Raw genomic sequence first — 24,999 nt, 5'->3', positions numbered from 1 at the left:
AGTCATGCTCAAAAATGAATAATAAAATAACAAAAATGAAATAAATTTTTCACTTTCATCTCAAAAGATGCTGAATATTTTCACTTCACACAGTGATCACAGTTTTTTATTTTATTTTTTATTATCTCTAAACTGGAAAACCTTTGTGATCCTAATCCAACTGTAAAGCCCTGCATAGAGTTTAGAAGTTTACAACTTGTTTCACAATAGTTTCATTTGTAGATTAAAAAATTTGTATAATTTGCTATATGAGGAGACCGTTGTGGTGTAATGCTCTATTTAATAACTGATTAACATATACTTTGTGAGTTTGACATGGAAATTGACAGGTGTATCATGCTTGAAAATGGTGGTTTAAGCAAATTTAATTGTGTTTTAAGAAAATTAAGTTATAATTAAATAATATTAGACTGACTACTCTCAAATGGCTTGGCACATTCCTGCTTCATGACCAGCAGTCCATCTTTAACCATGCTTCTCAGTAGGATTTGCACTTTCCTTTTGTGCTTTACTAATTGTCTATTTTTCAAAGTTTCTTCAACATCTGAATTCAGATTGGAGGGAGATTACTTATTGGGTGGCCTTTTTGCTTTACATGAAATTGACCGTGTGACACCTGTTTTCATCCCGGAGACCACTGAATGTATCTGGTAAGCAAGGATCTTTTACCACTTTAGGGTTATTAGTACGGAGTATTTTAAATAAAATCAGCTTTTCACTGATTCTAATCAGCTTTTTAAACTGAAATATTATTCATGTAAACTGAATATTTAGTTACATGCTATTAACTTCCTCACTGATGTTTTTAAGGCACAGTACCTCAAAATCTGGATATGAAATGTTGCAAGTAATGAGGTTTGCCGTTGAAGAGATTAATAATTCCACAACTCTTTTGCCTAATGTTTCTCTGGGCTATTACATTTTTGACCATTGTTCTAACACAAGGAATTTCCATTCAGTCTTAAGTTTCATCTCAAAGAATGGCTCAATAAAACCTAAAGAAAAACTCAACAACTATCAGCCTAAAGTGATTGCTTTAACAGGACCATATGGAGGCTCAAGAACTATATCTGTTGCACCACTGATCACAATGGACCTTATACCAATGGTAAATTATTCAGTATACACAACAACATACTTACACACTACCATTTTTCCCACCTTTTGTTCAGGACTAACAAGTTACTATGAGTGTCTATATATATTAGGGGGGTGTAATGGTACGTTTATTCGTACCGGACCGTTTTGGCTATAGGGCTTTCGGTACGGTGCACGTGTGTACCGAATTACCGAATGCAATATTTTGTGTGAGGAACATAGGTAAATTTTCGTGTTTCCAAACAAATGTATTAAGTGGCAGGAGTCTCCACGTTCAGCGCATTCTCGTTGGCATTTAAATATATATTAAATATGTGCATACAAGCTGGGATTGGTAATGCTGCACTGTAATCATAGTTATTTATATTTTTCATTATATTTTATTATATGATATTGGTTTTGAGACTGAGAGTATTTTATTTAGTGGATAACTTTGCAGCAGTATTTTATTTCTTATTCTTTTTTTATTTATATATATTTTATTAAAAAAGTATTTTAAAAAAGTGTAAACAAATTGTAAAAAAAAAAGTCTAGTAATAAACAACCTGCAGTTTAATGTTTGCATTTCTTTCCCTTACTGTACCGAAAATGAACCGAACCGTGAATTTAAAACTGAGGTACGTACCAAACCGTGATTTTTGCGTACCGTTACACCCCAAAATACATATAAGCAAACATTTTGACAAAATGAACAAAATGAAGTTTCGCCAAAATATCATGTATACACACACACACACACACACACATATATATACACACACACAAAGTGTTGTGGTCAGAATTATTGGCACCCTTGGTAAATATGATCAAAGATGACTGTAAACATAAATCTGCATTGTTTATCCTTACATTTGATTAATTCATAAAATTAGTAGAAATCTAACCTTTCATTGAAGGAAAATAATTAAAAGTGGGAGGAAAATCACATTATGCAATAAATATTTTTCTCCAAAACACAGTTGGCCACAATTATTGGCACTCCTAGAATTGTTTTTATGAGTAAAATAGCTCTGAGGTATATTCCCATTCATGTTTATAATTTTTTAGCACACCAGGGTGATCATGAACATGAAATATAATTTCGTTTCACAGGAGCAGAAGTTGGTGACTCGAGTCAGACTTGTGTCACAAATTTTAGGACTTGAGACTTCCTTGATAAATATTCATAAAAGATTTTACTTTGACTTGGAATTCATGATTTCAGACTTGACTCGGACTTGAGTTAAATGACTTGAAATAACTACAAGTCTTTTGTTCAATAAATGTTTGTTTTTGTCCGCACTGCAACCTAACCAAATGACTCAGCAGGCAAGCAGAGTGTGCGCAGTGTTGTCAACATGGTGACTTTGTCAATAGATTTAGTGATTTTTAAATAATTTCAATCAAACACTGGTGACACAGCCACTTATGTTTATGTCATTTTGAAGTAACACCACAGACGTGATTATAACACCACAGACTTTATATTGCAAGTTACTATAGGCTCTGTGGTGTTACCAGAAAAGACAGTAACACCATAGAAAAATCAGCTTTAACCCAGACTAAAATGGAGGCTGCCATTATGAGGTTTTCAAGATCAGGGGACATTTTGGAAATATTAATAAGTATGTATTTATCAAAATTTTGATTAAAATATGTAAAAATCTGAAAGTTAGCAACATAACACTAATAAAGTGCAATACATGAAATTGTCAGACATTTAGCTAACTTTAAGAAAAGAACAAAAATAATAATAATATTGTTGCGAACCCCACCATAACACTATGCAGCCCGGGAGGTCACCTGTAGGAGAAAAAAAATACAATCCGTCCCCTCAGTTTGTAAACCGTACTCACGAATACTTAAACAGTTCCCTTGGTTTAACAAATCATTCCCACGGAATAATAAACCATACCCATGAATTTCCAATCTGTACACACAGATTATATAAACCGTGCCTTCGGTTTTTGAATCCATACCCACAAATTCATAATCCGTGCACACGCTTATGCAATCTGTTCCCTCAGATTTGTAAACTCACGGATTCATGCAGCAAGCTCCTACATGTTAACATACAGTTTTATTGAATATAATTATGTGGAAAAGTCCTAAAGCAAAGTGTCTTAAGTGATTCTCTATCAAGTGTAGTACGAGGTGGAATACAACGATTTAATAAGAAAGATATGCATCAAAATCTTGTTTAATTTGTGATGATCTTAGAACTTGATTATTATTGTATAATAAACATGGCATTGTGAATTGAGTCAGTTAACATTGAGTCGTTCACGAGGGAAGAACCGGTTGCATCGATTTTTGGATCACTAGTAGTTCTTTTGGACAGTTCGATTCAATAAACCGGTTGAAGAAAACGGTTCACCGGTTCTTTTGCGCTCGACGTAATGGCGTCATTGGCGATGATTGCCCTTCATTCAAGCCTTCGTTTTACCTGGGCTCATAAAATTAGCACAGAATCAGTTCAGAATCAATCACCAAAAGAATCAGTTTGGTTCAGTCTGCTTCACGCTAAATCACACATGCGCAGTATCATCAGCTCTTCGGTTCTGGAATCGGACTCGTCTGACAGAAACAGTTCTTGACTCATGAACGAGTCAGTCTATTGTTCGTTATCTGGTTCGGCTCGGTGTTCATCTTCAGTTCTCTCTTCACAACAGTTCAGTCAGTGTACTGTTTGAGTAAATGAATTACTCCGGGATATTGGTTTGTTTGAACTCAGAGGGAGTGTCAGACACATTAAAAAAGTTAATAGTTTAAGTCATTTGTGGATTAATGCGTATTGGAGATGCAAACAGTTTAAAACGATTCAGTTCGATTTGGTGAACTGGTTCAAAAAGATCCGGTTAAATCGAATGATTCGTTCACGAACCGGATATCACAAACTGCTTTGTTTTGAACTCTCTCAAAACAGACACGGAAGAGAAGACAATGCTGAATAAAGTTGTAGTTTTTGCTATTTTTGGACCAAAATGTATATTCGATGCTTCAAAAAATTCTAACGGACCCACTGATGTCACATGGACTACTTTGATGATGTTTTTCTTACCTTTCTGGACATGGACAGTATACCATACACACAGCTTCAATGGAGGGACTGAGAGCTCTCGGACAGTGTTGGGGTAGTTACTCAAATTTTTTTATTAGTTACTAGTTACTTCTGTAAATTGTAATGAGATTACTTTACTAGTTACTGCATTTGAAAAGTAACTTCACTACTTATTACTTTACTTTACTTTTTTTAGGGCCCTATAAAATCGGTTTACTTTTACTCCTTTTTAATGGTTACATTTAATTGTATTCATCAAAAAGCATGTCCAATTAATTTAAATCATAACACTTATACATTTTCACAGTAATTTATTAAACGTTTAACAAAAATTACGTTTTTGGGAGCGCTTTGAAATTTTTTATTCTTTCTTCACCATATGTTTTATTTTTTTTAGCATGTGTAATTATTTAAATGCATACAAACAACTTCATTTATAATTTTATTCTTTAAATAGCCTTATGAAATGTTTTTTCCCCTCAGAAATTCTGTATCTTTGTCAAATGAAGGCATAAAACATTCATTTAGATTTTCTTTTAAAGATAAATTCCATTTCTTTTTTCTTCTTCTGATAAATATATTTTCAATCGGAGTATGAACAATAAACACAAACTATACAGCATATAGTAAAAACAATTGCACAAATTGTCTTCAACAATACAGTGCAAATGATTCACAAACTACACACAAAATGAGTAAGAAATATATTCAGAATGCAACAGAAAAAAAATAGTGCAACTATCTTTATGAACTGTATAATTATATAATGATTTACTTAGTATACCTAATATAAATGATCAGACTGTTGGCTCTTTTTTTTGTTAATTTTCCACAGCAATATGTTAAGTAGTAGTTCAAAATACTACTTATTGGTTGAATAAGGGACAGTTTGAATCAATCTGGACATGGGGTGGGGCTACGTGTCAACAATCACTTCTGTTTGGCTCAGAGGAACGAAAGCATTGGTTTCTTCTGACAAATCAATGTGCATAAGTGGGCATTCTGTGATCTGTAGCCTATTGTATTTTATTTAAAAAATTTCAGTAACTGGACAGATTCCAGCCAAAAAAAAAAAAAAAACAACCCGGGAGTGGGCAGGAACAGGAGTCATTCTTCCGGGATTGAAACGGCATGGGATTTTCCCCCAGTGTTTTTGTGAGATTGGGACAGGACGGGTTTTTTTTTTTTTTTTTTTGCGGGAGTGGGACGTAGTGGGACGTAGCCTGTAAAAACTTAGTTCATCTTTGGAAAACAATTTAAGATATTTTGGGTGAAAACAGGCAGACTTGAGTCTGTCCCATAAACTGACAAATAAATAACATATTCTCCAAAATGGCACTACGCTGAAGTGGAGAGACACAGAGGAGACAACTTGTTGAATAAATTTGTTATTTTTGTTTTCTTCGTGTACAAAATGAATCCTCATCACTACATAAAGTTATGGTTGAACTACTGAAAGGCAGATGGAGCATTCTGGCAATGTCTTTCATACTTTTCTGGACCTTGACACTGTTATTTACTTGGAAGTCAATAGGACAGTCACAAGCCTCCCGGTTTTCATAAAAAATATCTTAAATTGTGTTACAAAGATGAACAAAAGCTTTTACGTGTTTGGAACGACATGGGGCAACATTTTCATTTTGGGGTGGAGTATCCCTTTAATGATGTGCTCATGTCCCATAAAGGTGATACCTGTTTGGTAACACTTTATAATAATGTTCTGTTATAGGTCATTGTTACGATCCTAGGTATTTGTTTTGTGTGGGGGTTGTTATGTATATATGTGCAGGGTTTATTCCCTGATTAGGTAATTTATGTTTGGTTTTAAGTTTATTTTGTTTATTATTTTGGCCTTGGGGCACCCTGAAGTCGCTGCTCCTTAATTTAATTATTCCTTCCACTTTAAATAAATTATACTTTTGTGGAACTAAGTTTTGTGTTGTTGGTGATCTGTCGGCTGGGGCTGGTTTCCTGTTACTATTAACAAAACGCTTGCTAAGCCCGTCCTGATAATAGGGGATTATTATGGAATTTCGGTAGTAAAATCAGCTCGTAAAAAAGAAGTGCAGGACTTAATACAAGCTGCTTTAGTGCAACAGGGGGTGTAAACAGCAGTTCAAAATACTAAAAGTGAGGGTGAGGAGATAAAGGGAAATGCAAGTGGTGAAGAAGAGGATTCGAGCAAGCATCCAGTGCTTAGTTCACTTAGTGGGGTAGGTACGGAAGATTTAAAACTTGCTATCCAATTGAAACAATTGGATTTGGAAATTAAACGTCAAGAACATACTACTCAAATTTTGCGCTTTAGACAATGTGAACTGAAAACTCAGGCTGGACAACCGCTTGGTGAGTCTAAACCAATACTAATTGCTGCTGTTGGAACTAGTAGGAGTTTACAACATGCTTCTGATTCACCGTTGCCTATGCCTTCCGTAACTTCACCGGATTTTTATATTAGTAGACAAATCAACCTCATGGCACCATTTCGGGAGGCCGAGGTTGATTCATATTTTGGTGCTTTTGAACCGAGCGCCAACCTCCCGCTCGCTCTCGTGAGGCCAATAAGGAAGTGACTAAAACTGCACTTCATCGACCAACTTTACAGCAGGAAAAAACATGTTTACAGCCTGGTGCAAAAAATGATTTTGGTCTAAATAGCTAATTTTGCCCTTCATGACAACTGTGAGGGGGTGAATTTTTTTTTATAACTTATCCGTTTAAATTATATTAAGACTTAAAGTTCTGCATAATTAAGGGCGTAGCCACTTGAGTGACAGGTGGATTGCCACTGCTGACACTACCGTCGTGCTAGGTGGGTGTGGCTTCAGCAACTAGCTCCCGCCTTTTTGCCCATTTTTGATTGTCTGGGAGATTCGCGTGGTGACGCACTGCCGAGATGGCGACGGCCTGCTCTACACACTTTAGGCTTCAAAAACACACTTCAGGAGTCTACGGGTGACATCAAGGACACTACGCCCTTGTTTTTATATGGTGTCAAGCCAGCAAGACGAAAGATTTTGAGCAGCTTCATGAGCTCATTTTGATTGAGAAATTCAAGAATCCATTGCCCGATAAAATTGTTGTGTACTTGAATGAGCAAAAAGTTTGAACTCTTACGGAGGCTGCTGTGTTCGCGGACAAATTTGTATTAAAGCACCTGTTCGTCGTGAAGCATCCAATTTTGTAAATTCTGATAGAACTTCAAAATTGTCTCAACTCTTGAAGCCATCAGTGCAATCTGATAACCGTGCATGTTTTTATTGTCACGATGGGTTATTTAATTGCAGTATGTCCTGTGTTGAAAGGAAAAAATAAGACTAAGCCGCCTAAAGGAGCCAGGTTTGTATTAACTATTGCTAATTCGTTGAAGCCAGAAATTGATGCAGTTTTTAAACCTTTTATTAGTCAGGGAATGATTTCCTTAAGTGATCTGGAAAATTATAAAATACCCATTACTATGTTGCATGACACTGGGACGGCACAGTCTTTTATTTTGGAAAGCTTGTTGCCATTTTCAGAGAAAACGTATTGTGGTTCTGATGTGTTAGTGCGGGGAATTGCAATACGAGTAGAAAAGATTCAATTGCATAATATATATGTTCGATCTGAGTGGGTTACTGGTTTCATAAAAGTGGCCGTTCGCACTCAGTTACCCATTAATGGTGTAATTCTAATAGTTGGAAATGACTTGGCTGATGGAAAAGTTTTTCCTCTCCCTGAAGTCATTCAGAATCCGCTAAATGAAACATCCGTTGTGTGTAAGCAAGATGTGGTAGATTTGTCTGTGTTCACAACACAGAAATTCACAAAAATTTCTCACCGTAATTGACCTATCTGACACTTTTCATGTTGATGAAAACGTGACTGATTCTGGTATATTACTGTCTGAGATGTCCGCGTCTAAGCCGCTGTCCACTAGCAGTGGTGCTGAATTTGGTTCTGCTAATTCGTTACTTTCTGTAGATCGGAGGCAGTTGGCTGCCGAGCAAAAACAAGATCAGTCGCTCGAATTTTGCCGAGATTCTGCTGTAAATGCAACTGAAATTGTGAATAAGTCAACTGGTTATTACTTTAAGGATGAAGTATTAATGCGGAAATGGACACCTTCATTGTCGGATAATTCAGGTTGGGACTCATTGTACCAGATTGTCGTTCCCAAATGTTTTTTTTCGAGAACAGGTGTTAAGTGTGGCGCATGATAATGTGGCTGGCCATTTAGGTGTGGCTAAAATGTTTTATCGAGTTTTGCGTCATATCTTTTGGCCTACAATTAAGTCCGATGTTATAAAATATTGCAGGTCATGTCATGCTTGTCAAACGGTTGGAAAGGCTAACCAGGTTATTCCCCCAGCACCTCTAAAGTCGATTCCTGCTATCGGAGAACCATTTGTGCATATAATATTAGATTGTGTCGGGCCTTTACCGAAAACCAAAGCAGGTCTTACATACTTGCTTACACTCATGTCCACAGCAACTCGTTATCCTGAGGCGATACCACTTTGTTCTTTGAGAGCTAAAGCCATTGTGAAAGCTCTAACGGTGTTCTTTCTACTTTTGGGCTTCCGAGAATTGTTCAGACTGACCAGGGAACAAATTTCATGTGCTGTTTGTTTAACCAAATTTTGTCTCAGTTGCACATTAAACATATCGTTGTTTATGCTTTGGAAAGATTCCATCAAACCTTGAAAGCCATGTTACGCACAAATTGTGTGGATTCAGAAAAGGAATGGGATGAAGGATTACCGCTGTTGTTGTTTTCTGTACGTGAGACTGTACAGGAGTTTCTGGGGTTTAGTCCCGCAGGGTTAGTTTTTGGTCATACGGTTTGGGGGCCACTTAAGTTGCTCAAAGAGAACTGGTTGTCTGAAACAAAGCCATCGTGCAATCTGTTAGATTATGTTAGCTTGTTTCGAGAACGTCTGCATAAAGATCGAGATCTGGCTAGGTCAGCTTTATCAAATGCTCAAATAAAGATGAATGTGTGTTGTGACAAAAAAATTAGTTAGCCGTTTTTTTGTGAAGGCAAAGTTTTCTGGACCTTATGTTGTGGAGCGAAAGCTCAGTGATACTGACTATATTATCTGTACCCAAGATCGACAGAGGAAAACCCGCGTGTGCCACATTAATATGTTGAAGCGTTATGTTGTTCGTGATGAAAAAATTGAGTTGACCAGCTCTATTGCTCCGGTTGCTTCTCTTTCTGTGGTATCTTGTGGGGATGAAGATGGGTTAAATTTATGCAGTTTGCCAGTGTCTGATGTCAGATTGAATAATTCTGAAACTTTGTCAGATCTCAATTCTCACTTATGTCATTTATCGGCTACTCAACGAGATGACATTGTGTGTTTGATTCAGTCTTTCAGGCTTTCAGGCTTTCGGGCTTTGGAACACACTGGCGACTTTCCAGCGTTTAATGAACACCATTTTGGCTGACGTTAAGAACTGTAAAGCCTGTTTGGATGACACTGTCGTGTATTCGTCTAGCTGGAAAGAACATATGGACACCCTTTTTGTTGTTTTCAAACGCTTGCTTAAAGCTTCCCTCACGCTGAATTTGGCAAAGTGTGAATTTGCCAAGGCAACTGTCTTGTATTTGGGTAAGTGGGTTGGACAAGGACAAGTACGTCCTGCAGTTCAGAAAGTGCAGGGAATTGTGGGTTTTCCTGTGCCTCAAACCAAGCATGATCTTCACCGTGTTTTAGGAATGGCAGGTTATTATATAGCATTTTGCAGAAATTTCTCAGATGTGGCTTTACCATTAACTAATCTGCTCTGTGCCTCGCAAAAAATCCTGTGGTCTAATGAGTGTCAACATGCTTTTGAAGCTGTAAAGAGTCTGTTGTGTAGTGATCCAGTGTTATCAGTGCCGGATTATTCACATTCTTTTAAACTTGATGTTGATGCTAGTGTTACCGGAGCCGGAGCAGTCCTCTTGCAGGATGATGTTCATGGAGTTGAGAATCCTGTAGGCTACTTTTCGAAAAAGTTTTTGCAATATCAGTTACATTATAGCACTATCGAAAAAGAAGCACTTGCTTAATTACTGGCATTACAACAATTCAAAGTGTATGTGGGATCAAGTTCTATTCCTGTGCTTGTTTTTACTGATCACAAGCCTCTCGTATTTTTGTCTCTAATGTGCAATGCAAACCAACGAATTATGCATTGGTCCTTGATTATTCAAGATTTTAATCTTGACATTCATTATAAAAAGGGCAAGGACAATGTACTAGCTGATGACTTATCCCGTTCTTTTAGTTTTGTTTAAAACATTTTTTTTTTTTATGTGTGGGGATGTTACGATCCTAGGTATTTGTTTTGTGTGGGTGTTGTTTTGTATATATGTGCAGGGATTGGCTGTCGCCGGTGGAGTCTGATTGGTGGATCTACTGTTTGGCTGCTTTTAAAAAGGTGGCACTTGCCGCAGTGTCCTGCCATTTACTTTGGTCTGGTTTGTGACTTTGTTTATTTATAGGGAGTTAGGGAAGTTAATTTGTAATTTTGTTTATTCCCTGATTAGGTAATTTATATATGTTTGGTTATACGTTTATTTTGTTTATTATTTTGGCCTTGGGGCACCCTGAAGTCGTTGCTCCTTAATTTAATTATTCCTTCCACTTTAAATAAATTATACTTTTGTGGAAATTAGTTTTGTGCAGGCGGCAAGGAAGTCGACCGGTAGTTGAAGTCGGCCGCGGAAGAAACGGAAGTGCTAAAAAACGCTAAAATGGGCTTCACTTGTCTCACTTGAGTTCCAATGGGGTCGCTGTGTCCATTTCTTTTACTGTCTATGGTTTTGTGTTGTTGGTGATCTGTCGGCTGGGGCTGGTGTCCTGTTACTATTAACAAAACGCTTGCCAAGCCCGTCCTGATAATAGGGGATGTAACATTCATTTATAAATTATTAGTTAACAATTAAATAATCATTTACAAAACATGACTATACATTTACAAATGATTAATAAGTAATAAGTTAACATTTTAGTAATGTAGTACCGCCACCTCTCCTTGCGCCCAGAACGTGCTTTTAGCGTACCAGTACGCTCATTTGGACATCTGTATTAATAGAAGTTTTAGGGGCCGTTCACATATCGCGTCTTTTTTAAGTAATGCAGTAGCTCTTTCTAAGGGTATTTTTTCAAAATCCTTTTGCACATTTTATTTATGTTCAATAGCTCTTTCTAGCTCAAGCAAATCCACAAACTAAAAAAAGATTTATTATAATTATAAGGTCGTCTGTTGACTGCTGTATATAAAACCCATTAAATATAGTTATTGTTACCTCAGGGGATGAGGGGAGTTATCAAAAAAAATAATAATGATAATAAAAAAATAATATATATATATATATATATATATATATATATATATATATATATATATATATATATATATATATATATATAGGTTATAATAGAGTACCGGCACCTCTTTTGGGCCACTTAAAGCACTGTATAATAGTAAAATATATTTGCATAAAAATATTTATAATTTAAATATAATATAAGGGATTTGTATAGATTTGTATATACTGTAACTGAAAGGTATACCAGAACCTTTGCATATGGCAAATACATGGTAAATTTACAAACTGCAGTTTGTACATAATTTATAAAGATCTGCAAATGATATGTAACACATTTAGAAGGGATGAATAGTTTACACTTTAGACTGGGGATGCAGAAAGTGTTATAAATGACTTGTATATGAATAATTTGTAACTGGTAAGAAAGGTCTACAAGTGATATGTAACACATTTAGAAGTGATGAATGGTTTACACTTTAGATTAGGGGATGCAGAAAGCGTTGTAAATGATTTATTCATGCGTTTACACATCATCTATAAAAGGTGTTGAACACTTTGTAGTGTGTACTAAGTACTGACTGGTGAGGGTATAGCCCAGATACCAAAACTATCCGGGCCTTTTCTGGATTCCTCTGGCATTTGTTTGGTTTCTGTACGTTGTTGGCAAATGGATGGCAAACCATATATATATATATATATCCTCTAATGGACAAGGTTGTCTTTGTCATAATTTTATGAAATTACATGGTTACACAATTTTTTAAATGTATGTAAAGGTAGGGTCCGACCATAATTAACTTGACATAATAAAATAAAAACTTATACATGATATTTAAGTATGAAAAAACTAACTCATTAAAACATTTATGATTTACCCTTTGACCGTGCTGCCGTGCCATTTTAAACGGAGTCGGACAGTTCTCATCCTCAGACTGTACCTGAACTGCGTTGAGGTTAAGTGTGTTGCTTAAGCTGAATTATGATTTATTTTTGTTTAGTAATTCCATTAACTGTCCTGCAAATAGCCAGTAACCTAATTATATTTCCTGATGTATTGGTGGTAAGTTAAGTATGATATGATAAGCATAAACTGTCCGGTTTTTGAATGGTTGTACCAGACCTTAGCGTCAGCACTTAACCAAGCCCATTTCTCTTGACCAAACCAAATCTTCGTGTACATTTCCTGACAGAGATTTCACCGGTGACTATCAAGAGCCAAGTAAAAGTAAGGTAAGTTGTGTTCTGTATGTTTTTTATTTTTTTGCATAGGCTATGTAAACGTCTTTTATCTAAGTAGTTTTTTTTCACGCCCTAAAGTTAACGTGCCCTCGTGAGCACCAGGCAGATTGTCATGGCAGCTTTAGATGACAGGAATTTGATGAGAAAATTGCATATGGCTTATGAATAGGAAATTTATTTGTATAAATTTGTATAAATTTATTTGTATTATAATAACAAATTTTTTGAGTATTTAATGGTTGTTTGAAGAAATCCATATAAAAGCCACTTCTTCGTATCTATTTTACACCGCATGGCATGGTCAAAATGGCGCTGTCGTTATGTCTGTTGGTCACCGAAAGAATGCAGGAGGCAGATATTTTCCTGCTTTATTCTGCCTACTAGTGTACATGAGGGATGCACCAGTCTTATTATACATTTGAGTTTTACATTTTTTCCACTTAGTTTTGGGCTTTTATAAAAACCCGTGCCTTCATGAGATCAGGCGAAGTTCGCGCTTGAACTCTCACGCATTCACCGTGAAGCCGGTGACACACTGGCTGTGTGGCGTTTCTGCTGCGTGTCAGGCCGGCGACACACTGGATTTTAATTTTAATTCGGCTCCCATGTTAACAGGTTAGAGCATGCAGACTGCCTTGCATGCTAGAAATAGAACCGACGCCTATTTTTCACGCGACACGCGAGATCAGTTAGTTCCTCACTTTCCGCGCTGACGGCGAGATCGTTTGCTTGCTTCAGTGAAAGTATAAAAGTATAACGTGCCTAGCGTTGTCAACTCGTACATTACAAGTCACGCGCTGATGTCACGTGTCATTACGGGATCTTCAAGGGTTGTGTGTGAAAGCACGTAGGCCTACATATACCGGGTCATCACTGGCAGTATGAAAGTGCCAAATCTAGCGACCAGGGAACAATTGCAGGAAAACTTTACCCCTGTATTCGTCGGAATGGCAGTGTGAAAGGGGCTATGGATTCTTTAACTCTGTGCACCTGATGTAATCTTCAGTGGGACGTAAAGCGGTTGAGAGGTTCACTTCATCACTAGATCCCATACACTCCACACAGAACACAAGTCTGTGCCGATGAGTGAAAGGATTTAACACAAGCCACTGGAATCACCTGACTGAGGCATTTATAAATGTTTATCCAATTCAAAACAAATGAGTTACTCTTAAAAATTGTGCTTTAGCATACCTGCATGTTTGTTCTTTTGAACCCCCGACCAGCTAACAAAGTCGCCAATAAATCATATACTGATAATTTACTAATGGTTTGTAGATAATTTACTAATGGTACCGTACATAGTCCATAACTATTGTAGGTTTAAGTTATTTTAATATATAAATTATGTTAAGTCATCAAACATTTGCATGACTTGACAGTGACTTGCATGACCTAAGCTATGACTCGACTTGAATTGCTTGACAAAAGCAGTGAATTGACTTGACTTGCTGGATTCTCACAAAAATTGAAGTGGACTTGCTTGAGACTTGAAGCTTAAAACTTGAGACTTACTTGTGACTTGCACATGCGTGACTTACTCCCACCTCTGCCCAGGAGTATAAATATGAGGAAACACAAAGGCCAAATTCCCTTAATTATTCATCACAATGAGTAAAACCAAATAATATAGTTCTGATGTGCAGTAAAAGATTGTTGAGCTTCACAAAATATATATAGGCTGTAAGAAAATAACTAAAGCACTGAAAATCCCCAATTTCACCAACAATAATTAAAAAGTTCCAATCAACTAAAGATGTTACGAATCTGCCTGAAAGAGAATATGTGTCTAAATTGTCCTTATGAACGGTGAGGAGGAAAATATGAGTGGCCAAAGACTCAAAGGAACACAGCTTGAGAATTGCAGCGATTAGTTGAGTCTTGAGTCTCAGAGAACCTAAAAAAATTAATAAAACAGCACTTACTTTCCCATAAGGTGTTCTGGAGGGTTTCAAGAAAAATCCTCTGCTCTCATCCAGAAACAATCTCCAGCATATTCAGTTGTCAGACCTGACTGGAACTTCAAAAGGGACAGGCTTCTAAGGTCAAAAAAAGAAGAAGAGCTTTTTAGCAGCAAACCCACCAGATGAATTTAGTGCACACACGGATAAAAAGGACCCCATGCCCACAGTTAAATATGCTGCTCTATCTTTAATGTTGTGGGCCTATTTTTCTGCTGGAGGTCCTGGACATGTTGTTCACATACATGGTATCATGGATTATATCAAATACCAACAGATAAGAAAAAAAAACCTGACCACTTCTGCTAGCAATCCAATAATGGGCCGTGGTTGGATCTTCCATCAGGAAAATGATCCAAAACAAACATAAAAACCAACACAAAAATGTGTCACTGAGCACAAAATGAAGCTTCTGCCATGATCGTCCCAGTTCTCTGACCTCAACCCTAAAGAAAATGATGGAGTGAACTGAAGAAAAGCAGCACCAACATGGAGCTGTGAATCTGAAGGATCAGAAGAGATTCTGCATGAAGCAGTGGTCTCTGATCTCTTGTCAGGTGTTCTCCAAACTCATCAGGCATTATAGGTGAAGATTCTGAGCTGTTATCTTGGCAAAAGGAGTTTGCAAAAACTACTGAACAAAAGGGTGCCAATAATTGTAGCCAACATTTTTTGGAGAAAAACATTTATTTGATAATGTGAATATCCCCCCACTTTAATTTTTTTTTTCAATGAAAGGTTAGATTTTTGCACATTTTATGAATTAAAGATCAAAAGGATAAATAATGCAGATTTATTTTTACAGTCATCTTTGATCATATTTACCAAGTGTGCCAGTAATTCTGACCACAACTAATACCAACCCAATTTCACGGCAATTCGTACATTTTTCACAAGGTGGCTTATTCGTACGAATTTGTACAAATTCATACGATTGTTGCCAAATCGTACGTATTTTACAATTTGCACAATTTGTATGAATTTGTACGAATGACCTACACCTAACCCCGGCCCTAAACATAACCGTCACTGGGGTCGAATAAAATCGTACGAGTGAGGTCGTACAAATTCGTACGAATAAGCCACCTCGTAAAATACGTACGAATTGGTCGTGAGATAGCGTTGCTAATACATATATATTATTATTTATTTTTTTATTAATTTATTTATTTTTATTCATTTAGTGCATGCCCTTCAGAGGATACATGTTTCCCAGAAGACAAAATAAGTTCCATTTTCCTGATCTTCAAATTCAACATTTTTTCACCCCCTGGCACTTAATGCATTGTTTCTCTTTTTGAAACATCACTGAGCATTTGAACTTGAACTTGAACTTGAACTTGAAGGGACTCATGAACAACTATCACTAAACAAAAACAAAAAACAAACAAACAAAAATAACACCAAGCATATCTAAACCTTTGAACATTTAAATTAACATTTCCATTTAAATTAAAATAAATTATTTTCTCTTGTGGACTATATGTAAATGTCTTTTTTTTCTTTTTTCTTTTTTGAAATCTTTATCAGAACAAAATAAAAAATAACTCTTACTCATAAACGATTTGAAATTTAGCAAATTCAGTTAACTTTGACCTCCACTGTATGTGTTTTCTTTCCTTTCAAAGGTGAATTATGGAGCTTCTAGCTATGTGCTCAGCGATAAACTTCAGTATCCTTCTTATGTAAGAACAATTCCTAGCAACAAAGACCTGATATTGATGACTATTCAAATCTTACGATGGTTTGGATGGAACTGGGTTGCTTTTCTTAGCAGTCAACAGGATTTGGATGGACTAAATCTGTTTAACAAATATATAAGAAATACTGGCATTTGTTTGGCCTATCAAGAAGGTCTGAGTCTAAATGCAAACTATAGTCAAACGCTTAAAAAAATTAATGAGCTCAACATCAATGTCATTATAATTTTTGCTTGGCCACAATATGCAGACAAAATAATCAAAGCAGCCATAGCAAGCAACATCCAAGACAAAGTATGGATTGCAAGTCAACACTGGGCAATGAATAAACAGCTTCCAAGAGAGCCAGGAATTAGGAAAATTGGCACAATCATTGGCATTACGGAGAACCTGTTGTCATTGCCTGGATTTAACGAATTTGTCTATAAAGCCAAAGGAACAACTGATGTTGGCCATAATGACAGAGCTGAGAATGAAGTCCAGGGGAAGAGCAAGACATGTAATCATGATTGTGATTACTGCTCATTGTTGACCGCAGAGGAGATTATAAATGAAAATCCCACATACTCCTTTGCCATTTATTCTGCTATATATACCATAGCTCATGCATTACATAAAGTTCTGCAGTGTGACATGAACGGATGCAACAAAAATATAATGGTTAAGCCGTACATGGTAAGTAAATTCATGTGAATCCATGAAAAGTTGAATAACTATTTTATTTACATTGTTGAAGTAATGTTTTAATTAATTAAATAATGAATAATATTGTATTTTGATAAATTAGTATATTATACCTGATTGATTTATTATTTAATTATTGTGTAATTATTTAACAAAAGTAATATAAATATATAATATTTAAAATATAAAATATGTATTTTTTTACACACCTCACGACAGCTTCTGGGAGAAATAAAGAAATTGGATTTTCTACTCCGTGGCCGTCACATTAAATACGATGACCATTTGGATCCAACCATCAGTTTTTCAGTTGTTCTCTGGCGCACTGATGTGAATCCTCCACAGTTCGAGATGGTGGGCTCATATGAGAATCATCCAGAAATGTATTTTACCATCGACAACTCTCTCCTTCTCTGGCATAACAATGGTTCTGTAAGTTGTTAATGTTCAAGATATTTACGATGTAAAGTCTTTGTACAGCAGTTAAGGGGAAGGGAAAAAGGAAAGGGGAAATGGTATGGATAATTCAAAAAGAAAGTATTAGATGCTTCTAGCTTCAGGAGGGGGCTTAGGCAAAAAAAAAAAAAAAAAAAAAAACACCCACAAAGGAAGATGCTTCCTGGCAGTAAGGGAATCTAACTTACCTATCAGACAAAACATCAAAACAAACAATATGTCTCTTCCAATACTTCCACATTGTCCCACCAAAACCAGGAGAAAAACAAATGTTGATAAAATACAAGTGGCACCCACTTCCTTATGGTGTCTGCAAGCAAAAATAACACAGTCCCTACAGCCAGTACAACAGGCATTCTTGAAGAAGCATTAGAGCTCAGAGCACACAATATTCAGTGAGATCTGGGAAAACAGACAGGCCAGGCTCTCTCTGGTGGACAGCTGTAATGTCTGTTTTGGGATTTTTGTTTCATGCGCTTGTTTTCATGTATTTTATTTTGTAGTTTGATTGATGCTGTTTTTGTCACGCTTCCCTTGCCCTCTTGTCTTCATGCTATTGGTTCCTCTTGTTCATTGTCATGTTCTCATTGGTTATTGTCTTGTCTTTTGATTATGAGTTCTGCTTGTTCATTTGTTGCTTTAATCATGTGCCGTGTTTCCCAATTGGTTTGTCTTTGTCATGTGACCCTCATTGTTTGCTATAAGTAGCCGTGTCTTTGCCATTGTCTCTGAGTGAAGCAGCGGTTCTCAATTCTAGTCCTTGCGCCCACTACTCTGCAAATTTATTTATAATTTTTTTTTTCATGGCTTTAGATGTTTGTTCTATTTGAACGTAAGTGCCCTGCAAAGTGGACAACACGGGATACTCCACCATTATACCAGTTTGAAGAGATCATATGTTCCATTCAAAGTTCATTGAAGTGAACGAGACGTCATTTGAAATTTATTTACAGAGGTATATGATGTCAAGGTCAGTTTATTTATATAGCAAATTTAAAAACATCTAGTGTATGCCAAAGTGCTGTACATATACAAATGAAGTAAACATAGAGATTTAAGAGAATAAAAAGAAATGACTCAAAACACAATCAATACGAAAACACAATAACAAACCCAAATGCCAAGGAATACAGACTTCAGGCGAGTTTTAAAAACAGGAAGGGAAGCAGCGGATCTTATGTCTAGAGGTAAGCTGTTCCAAAGTCTAGGACCCGTCACAGAAAAAGCCCAATCCCCATTATATTTCAAGCAAGAGAGAGGTATATGTAAGAAGATTTTATCAGAGGATCTGAGGGAGCGAGAGGATTGCCGATAGCTGAGAAATTCCAACAAGTATGATGGGGCTAAATCTTTTAGTGCTTTATACACAAAAAATAAAATCTTAAAATGGATCCTATATTGAACTGGTAACTAATGAAGAGATGCTAGGACAGGAGGAAATACATTCTCTTCTCTTAGAAGAGAAAGCATTTTCACGCTTGTCCGTGTGTGCAGACATTGCGCAGCGCAAATCTTTAAATAAATGTCTGAAGTGAGGTAAACTTCAACAGATATCCCCTGCTCAGGGAGTAAAGAGCAATGAACACTGTGTAGCGGGCAAGGAAATAACGGCTCTAGAAGCCTTACTTGCTCTGAGCTGGTGGAACCGCCTCTGTGGCTCCTTGTACCAGTAAATTATTTCCCTCAGATTGCAATACGTTAGCGTTCTTGCTCTGCATCGAGGTGGAGACAACGCCGCAGAACTGCAGGGGTCTTCGAGCGAACTGGAGTGTGTAACCTTGTTTTATAATCCCCAGAATCCAATCTGACACTTCAGGGATGTCCTGCCAGGCCTCAGCCCATGTGGCCAGAAGTTTGATTAGTTCAGGTGGTGAGTCGCCATGCGAGGACTTGAAACTCATAACACTCATTTTTTATTTTCTCACCTTATCAGTGGCTGTTTGTGAGGGTGTAAAACGCTCTGCAAATCCGTCGCCATAGGCTCTTGCCGAGCCATTGGTAAATTTTTTACTTACTAAAAAAAACAATGGCGTGCAGTTACGCTGCGTGATTGTAAAAGCTTTAGTCCTTTGAGAAAATTTTATTTTTCCCCATAGGGTCTAGTGACACAATACAATTGAAGTATCGAAAGTGAACGATAAGGTACAGGTTAAAGTACAGCTTAAGAATGATGAAGCATTAAGTAAGTTTCAGGAACCACAGCCCATAAGGCTTGGGGAAGCCCATACACATTTTTAGCATATGGGCCCGGGGCTGACTTGTTACGTCATTGGTGCAGGAGAAGGATAGAAAAAAAAAGTCCCCCGTAAACCTCTAATCTGTGGCACAGTTGTGTTCAAGTCCTCCTGCGGAAGTTTGTGTTTAAAAGTTAGCATTAACTTTTAAAATAAAAGTAAAATTAAAATAAAATGAAAAAGAACATTCGGTTTACTCATAATTATGACTTCATGATGGTTTTCATGTGTAATCAACTCTTTCTTAAGTGACTTGAATGCACAGTTCTAGTGACACATTGTGAAACTACAAAAATAAAGCATAGGCCTATTTTCAAACACCTTTTTCACACATTATACCTTTCCTAACACACACACACACACACACACACACACACACAAAACACTTGTTTTACAGCATTGTCTGTCTTTGATTTAGCTTATAAGACAACTTTAATTTCTGATTGCTGTCCGGAATATCAGGATTTCAAACAGTATTCAGTTTACAGAAAAAATTGCCTGCCAAACTTTTAACTGTTTTGAAAGCAAGAGCTAAGAAATGCATGTGCGTTTAAATATGTATTGTGTTCAGGTTTCAGGATGTGTTAGTTTGTTAAGCTTGAGAATACCAATCTTAGTTTGGATAAATGTTTAAAATCAGTTGAGATGAATATTAACTTTAATTACACATTTTCTCATTTCTTTCTCAGGTTCCTTTCTCAAACTGCTCTGTTGAGTGTGAGGCGGGATATTCAAGGAAACCTGAAGGTTTTCATAGTTGCTGCTTTTCATGTGCAAAATGCCCACCTAACACCTATGTGGATTTTTCTCGTAAGTACTTTCGTCAGCAGACAATGACAGCTTGGAATTTAAAGAGATAGTCCACCCAAAAATTGACATTTTGTCATAATTTACATTCCCTTTACATACATACATTTCTGCAGAACACAAGAAAAGAAGACATTCTGAAGTATGTTTGTAACCAAATAGTTTTGGTTCCTATTTTTTAATTTGTATATTTTATCCATGCAATTAAAGTCAGAAAACTCTTTAGTTACTAAATACAAGCATTCTTTAAAATATCATCTTCTGTGTTCCTCAAATGAAAGAATGTCATACAGGCTTGGAATGACATGATGTTGAGTAAATGATGATATTGAGCTACAGATGTTACAAATCCCTTTAATTGATCCTGTGCTGGTTGCACTTGTATATCATCCTCCAAATGCAAACAAAGACTTCATTAGTTAATTTTCTGAACTCTTGAGCAAGCTGGCTACACAGTTTAACCACTTTTTAAATTCCTGGCCACAATGCAGTTTCTAAAGAGTTTTTGAACATGATTGACTTTTTATCAGAAACAATGGGTTGAAGGGCCAACTCATAAGCTAGGCCATATGCTAGATCTGGTTTTATCATATAACTTGGACATTCAGTGAATGACAAAATGACATTCATACATTGTGAATGACAAAAGTAATATTTTCTGGTCACAAAATAACGTTTTTATTGTTTGCATTTGTAAGAAACTGAGAATGCCAATGTAGGTCAGAAAAATAACCTCAACAACATATGTTGTTGACACTATTGCTCCTCTTAAAGCTAAGAAGCTAAATTATCTGCCACGGTTAAATAAATCTGTCCATACTTACAGACATATTCAAACATATGCAACAAGCTGGGAGGACATGGAAAAAAAAAATATACAAATCGAATATGACAAAAAGTTCAATATGACATCTTTTGAGAATACCAGCTTGAATTTCAGAAGGCCTTGAAAGATACAAAACATAAATATTATACTGATGTAATCTCATGCAATCCAAATAACCCTAAAATCATTTTCACTACTATAAACTCAGTTACAAACCCTGCTCAAAGGCTGTACCAAGATCCTTCTATATTAAGTTGCAAAGATTTTCTTCACTTTATTAATGGGATGATTACTGCTCTACAACTCCACTGTTCCGCCGATACCAGCATTTGTTTTTGTACCTGTAGTATTACTACTGAGTGGTAAGACTTTCAGTCTTTAACTCTTCCAACTTTGGCTGATGTGGTTGCTTACCTTAAACCTTCATCCATTTAAGGATGATATTATGCCACCACATTTGTTCAAACAGTTTTTTGCATTGGTACCACCTTTTTAAATTTAATAAGTAAATGCCTTAATCAAGGCATTTTCCAGCAGATTTTAAACATGCTATAATCACCCCATTGTTAAAGTGGCCCAATCTTTTAATTAATGAACCAGACATTTTTAGGCCTGTCTCAAATTTGGCTTTCCTCTTTCAGAATAATCAAAACATAGTTTCCTTACTTAATCAAAGGAAAACCAGTCTTTGTGACCAGCGTTTTGTTTTGTTCTCTCTCCACGCTCGTCACTAACCACGCAGCGCTAACAAACTATCAGCAGAACTGAGAAAAAAAGTGTTTATTACATTTGAAATCTGGATATTTATCTTATAAAAACGGATGGATTTGCTACAGGGGGCCTTTATTCACTCCCTGGAGCTGTGTGAGGGATGTTTTATTACAGATGTGCGCACTTTATTTCAAGTCTTCTGAACAGTTGACAACAAACACCCACTTATCCCCACTGAAAGGCTTGGAATAGCAAGGAAATTTTTTTATATAACTTTGGATTATTTTGAAATAGGAGAGTCCAAACCTGGAATGCTTCGAGGATGAGTAGAAGATGGACTAATTTTAATTCTTGGGTGAACTAACACTTTAAATACTTTGGGGGCGTCTTTATGATGGTGTGTTTTCATTGTTTACCTTAGCAAAAACTTTGTTTGTTGCTCTCTTTATTTTTGTCTTTTTCAGTTTTGTGGTTCATGTTATCTAGTATGCATGTGTTGAATATGATTGTGAAGCCTTTTGGGCAACAGTGGTTGCTTTAAATGTGCTATAAAATTAAACAAGAATGCCATTTTTGAACAACGACAACACTCATACACTTTTTGCCACTGTTGAGAGACTGACAAACCCAAAAAAACTTTTTTAAAAGTGTGCTTAATTGTCTAGAAGCAGATCTCTTAGAAGTGGTAAACACCTCACTTCTTTCAGGGACATTTCCACACTCCCTGAAAACTACAGTTGTTAAGCCCCTCCTGAAAAAGAGCAATCTTGATAACACAATTTTGAGCAATTATAGACCAGTATCTAATCTTCCTTTTATAGGCAAAATTATAGAAAATTTAGTTTTTAATCAGCTGAACAAAAACTCAAATGGATACCTGGACAATTTTCACTCAGGTTACTGACCGCATCACAGCACAGAGACAGCACTCATTAAGATGATGAATAATATTCGCTTAAATTCAGTGCTGGTATTGCTAGATCTCAGTGCTGCATTTGACACTGTCGATCATAACATACTACTAGAGAGACTGGAAAACTGGGTCGGGATTTCTGGAATGGTACTGGTATGACCTGAAGTGGTTCATGTCATACTTAGAAACTTAGGCTATTATGTGAGTCTAAGAGAGCATAAGTCTAAGTGGACGTCCATGACATGCAGAGTTCCACAAGGCTCAATTCTTGCACCGCTCTTGTTTAGCCTGTGTATGCTCCAACTAAGTCAAATAATGAGAAAGAACCAAACTGCCTATCACAGCTATGCTGATGTTACCCAGATTTATCTAGCCTTATCTCCAGATGACTACAGCCCTACCCTTACGAAAAATAACAATGGTTTTATTATAGTAAAACTGTAGTAACCCATGGTTTTTTGGCGTATTGACTGCCATTTGTAAAACCACAGATTTACTACAAAATACCATGGTTAAACTATGGTTAATATAGCAAAACCATGGTTAATTTGTGGTTACCATGGTTTAACTACAGTAACCATGGTTTTTTGGTTTTATTTGTAGTAAAACCATGGTTAATTTTCGTAAGGGTATGGACTCCCTCTGCCAATGTATTGGTGAAATTAATAGTTGGATATGCCAGAACTTTCTTCAGTTAAATAAGAAAAAAAACTGAAGTTATTGCATTTGGAAACAAAAATGAAGTTTTCAAGGTGAATGCATACCTTGACTCTAGGGGTCTAACAACTAAAAATCAAGTGGCTTGGTGTGATTCTGGAGACATACTTTAGTTTCAGTAGTCATGTCAAAGCAGTAACTAAATCAGCATACTTTCATCTAAAAACAATGCAAGAATTAGATGTTTTGTTTCAGGCAGCACTTAGACACAAAGACATCGTGGGGTGAGTGCAGGAGGGGAGAAGTGGTCTTGGACTTGGGGACAGTACACCAGTGTGGAGCAAGGCCTCTCCATCTCAGAGACGCAAGATGGTTGTCCAGGAGGTACGTCCTGCCTACGATGTCCTTCCTTTCAAACCTAAGACAATGGTATGCCAAAGACCCCACATGCCCTTTATGCCCAAGTCTATCAACACTGAAGCACATCTTATTGGGATCTTGCAGCAGTGTTAGAATGTCAACGGACAAGCGTGAATGCCCTTCTCCCCCCGACACCCCAGTAGCATCCAACACCGTTTGTTTTCCGGAGGGTGAGGGTCAAGCCAACCTCACCACCATAAGATCAGACTCTGGTCAGCTGGGCAGAGCACGGGACAGGAAGCTGCTGGCAGACTTGAGCAAGAAACTCTGCTTCCCAGCTTAAATCACAGCCACCAACCTGCGACCAGACTTTGTTCTGTGCTCAGCTTCGCTCAAGCTTGTTTACATCATCGAGCTCAGCGTGCCCTGGGAGGGTGCAGTGGAGGAGGCTTATAAACACAAAAGGTTGAGGTACGCTGAACTTGCAACTGATGCGAAACAACAAGGCTGGATTGTGAAATTACGCCCAGTGGAGGTAGGCTTCAGAGGGTTCGTAGCCACCTCAAAATCCAGGCTACTCAGGGACATGGGAGTGCGAGGAAAGGCCCACCGGCAGGCAGTCAATGACCTCTCCGCGGCTGCGGAAAAGGGAAGCCAGTGGATATGGTAAAGAGAAAAGACTCTGCCTGGGTCTTCAAGTGAGTTGATGGCACCTAGGGAGTGAACCTGGGATGCTGGAATTCACTGCTGAACCCTCTGGAGGTGTCGTGGGCCTATCAGCGAAACACCAAGGAAGGAGGGCACCCACTTGACAACCCAAAGGGTGCCATCACTCAATCGACCATCCCACAGAGTCTCATCGGAGCCTCAAGTATGCCTTAAGGGATATCAACATCAAGTCCTATACAACAGATCTTCCAGTCAAGACTTGGAGAAACTTGTTCATGCCTTTATCACCAGCAGGGTGGACTATTGTAATGGTCTCCTCACCGGCCTTCCCAAAAAGA

The 24,999-nt window shown here is 37.1% G+C and overlaps 1 protein-coding gene across 1 annotated transcript; it reads left to right on the top strand.

Annotated features, from left to right (window-relative positions):
- The first annotated feature begins 799 nt into the window (after window positions 1-799).
- LOC113107945 (taste receptor type 1 member 2-like) lies at window positions 800-24,662 on the top strand. The gene is made up of 5 exons (XM_026270774.1): window positions 800-1,108; window positions 16,273-17,019; window positions 17,248-17,460; window positions 20,408-20,528; window positions 24,379-24,662. The coding sequence occupies exons 1-5, from the start codon at window positions 800-802 to the stop codon at window positions 24,660-24,662; spliced, it is 1,674 nt and encodes a 557-aa protein (XP_026126559.1).
- Window positions 24,663-24,999: the final 337 nt, after the last annotated feature.

This window comes from Carassius auratus, chromosome 8 (genome assembly GCF_003368295.1).
Source record: "Carassius auratus strain Wakin chromosome 8, ASM336829v1, whole genome shotgun sequence".
NCBI lineage: Eukaryota > Metazoa > Chordata > Actinopteri > Cypriniformes > Cyprinidae > Carassius > Carassius auratus.
Note: the sequence above shows the minus strand (reverse complement) of the source record. Positions and strands in the feature narration are given on the sequence as shown.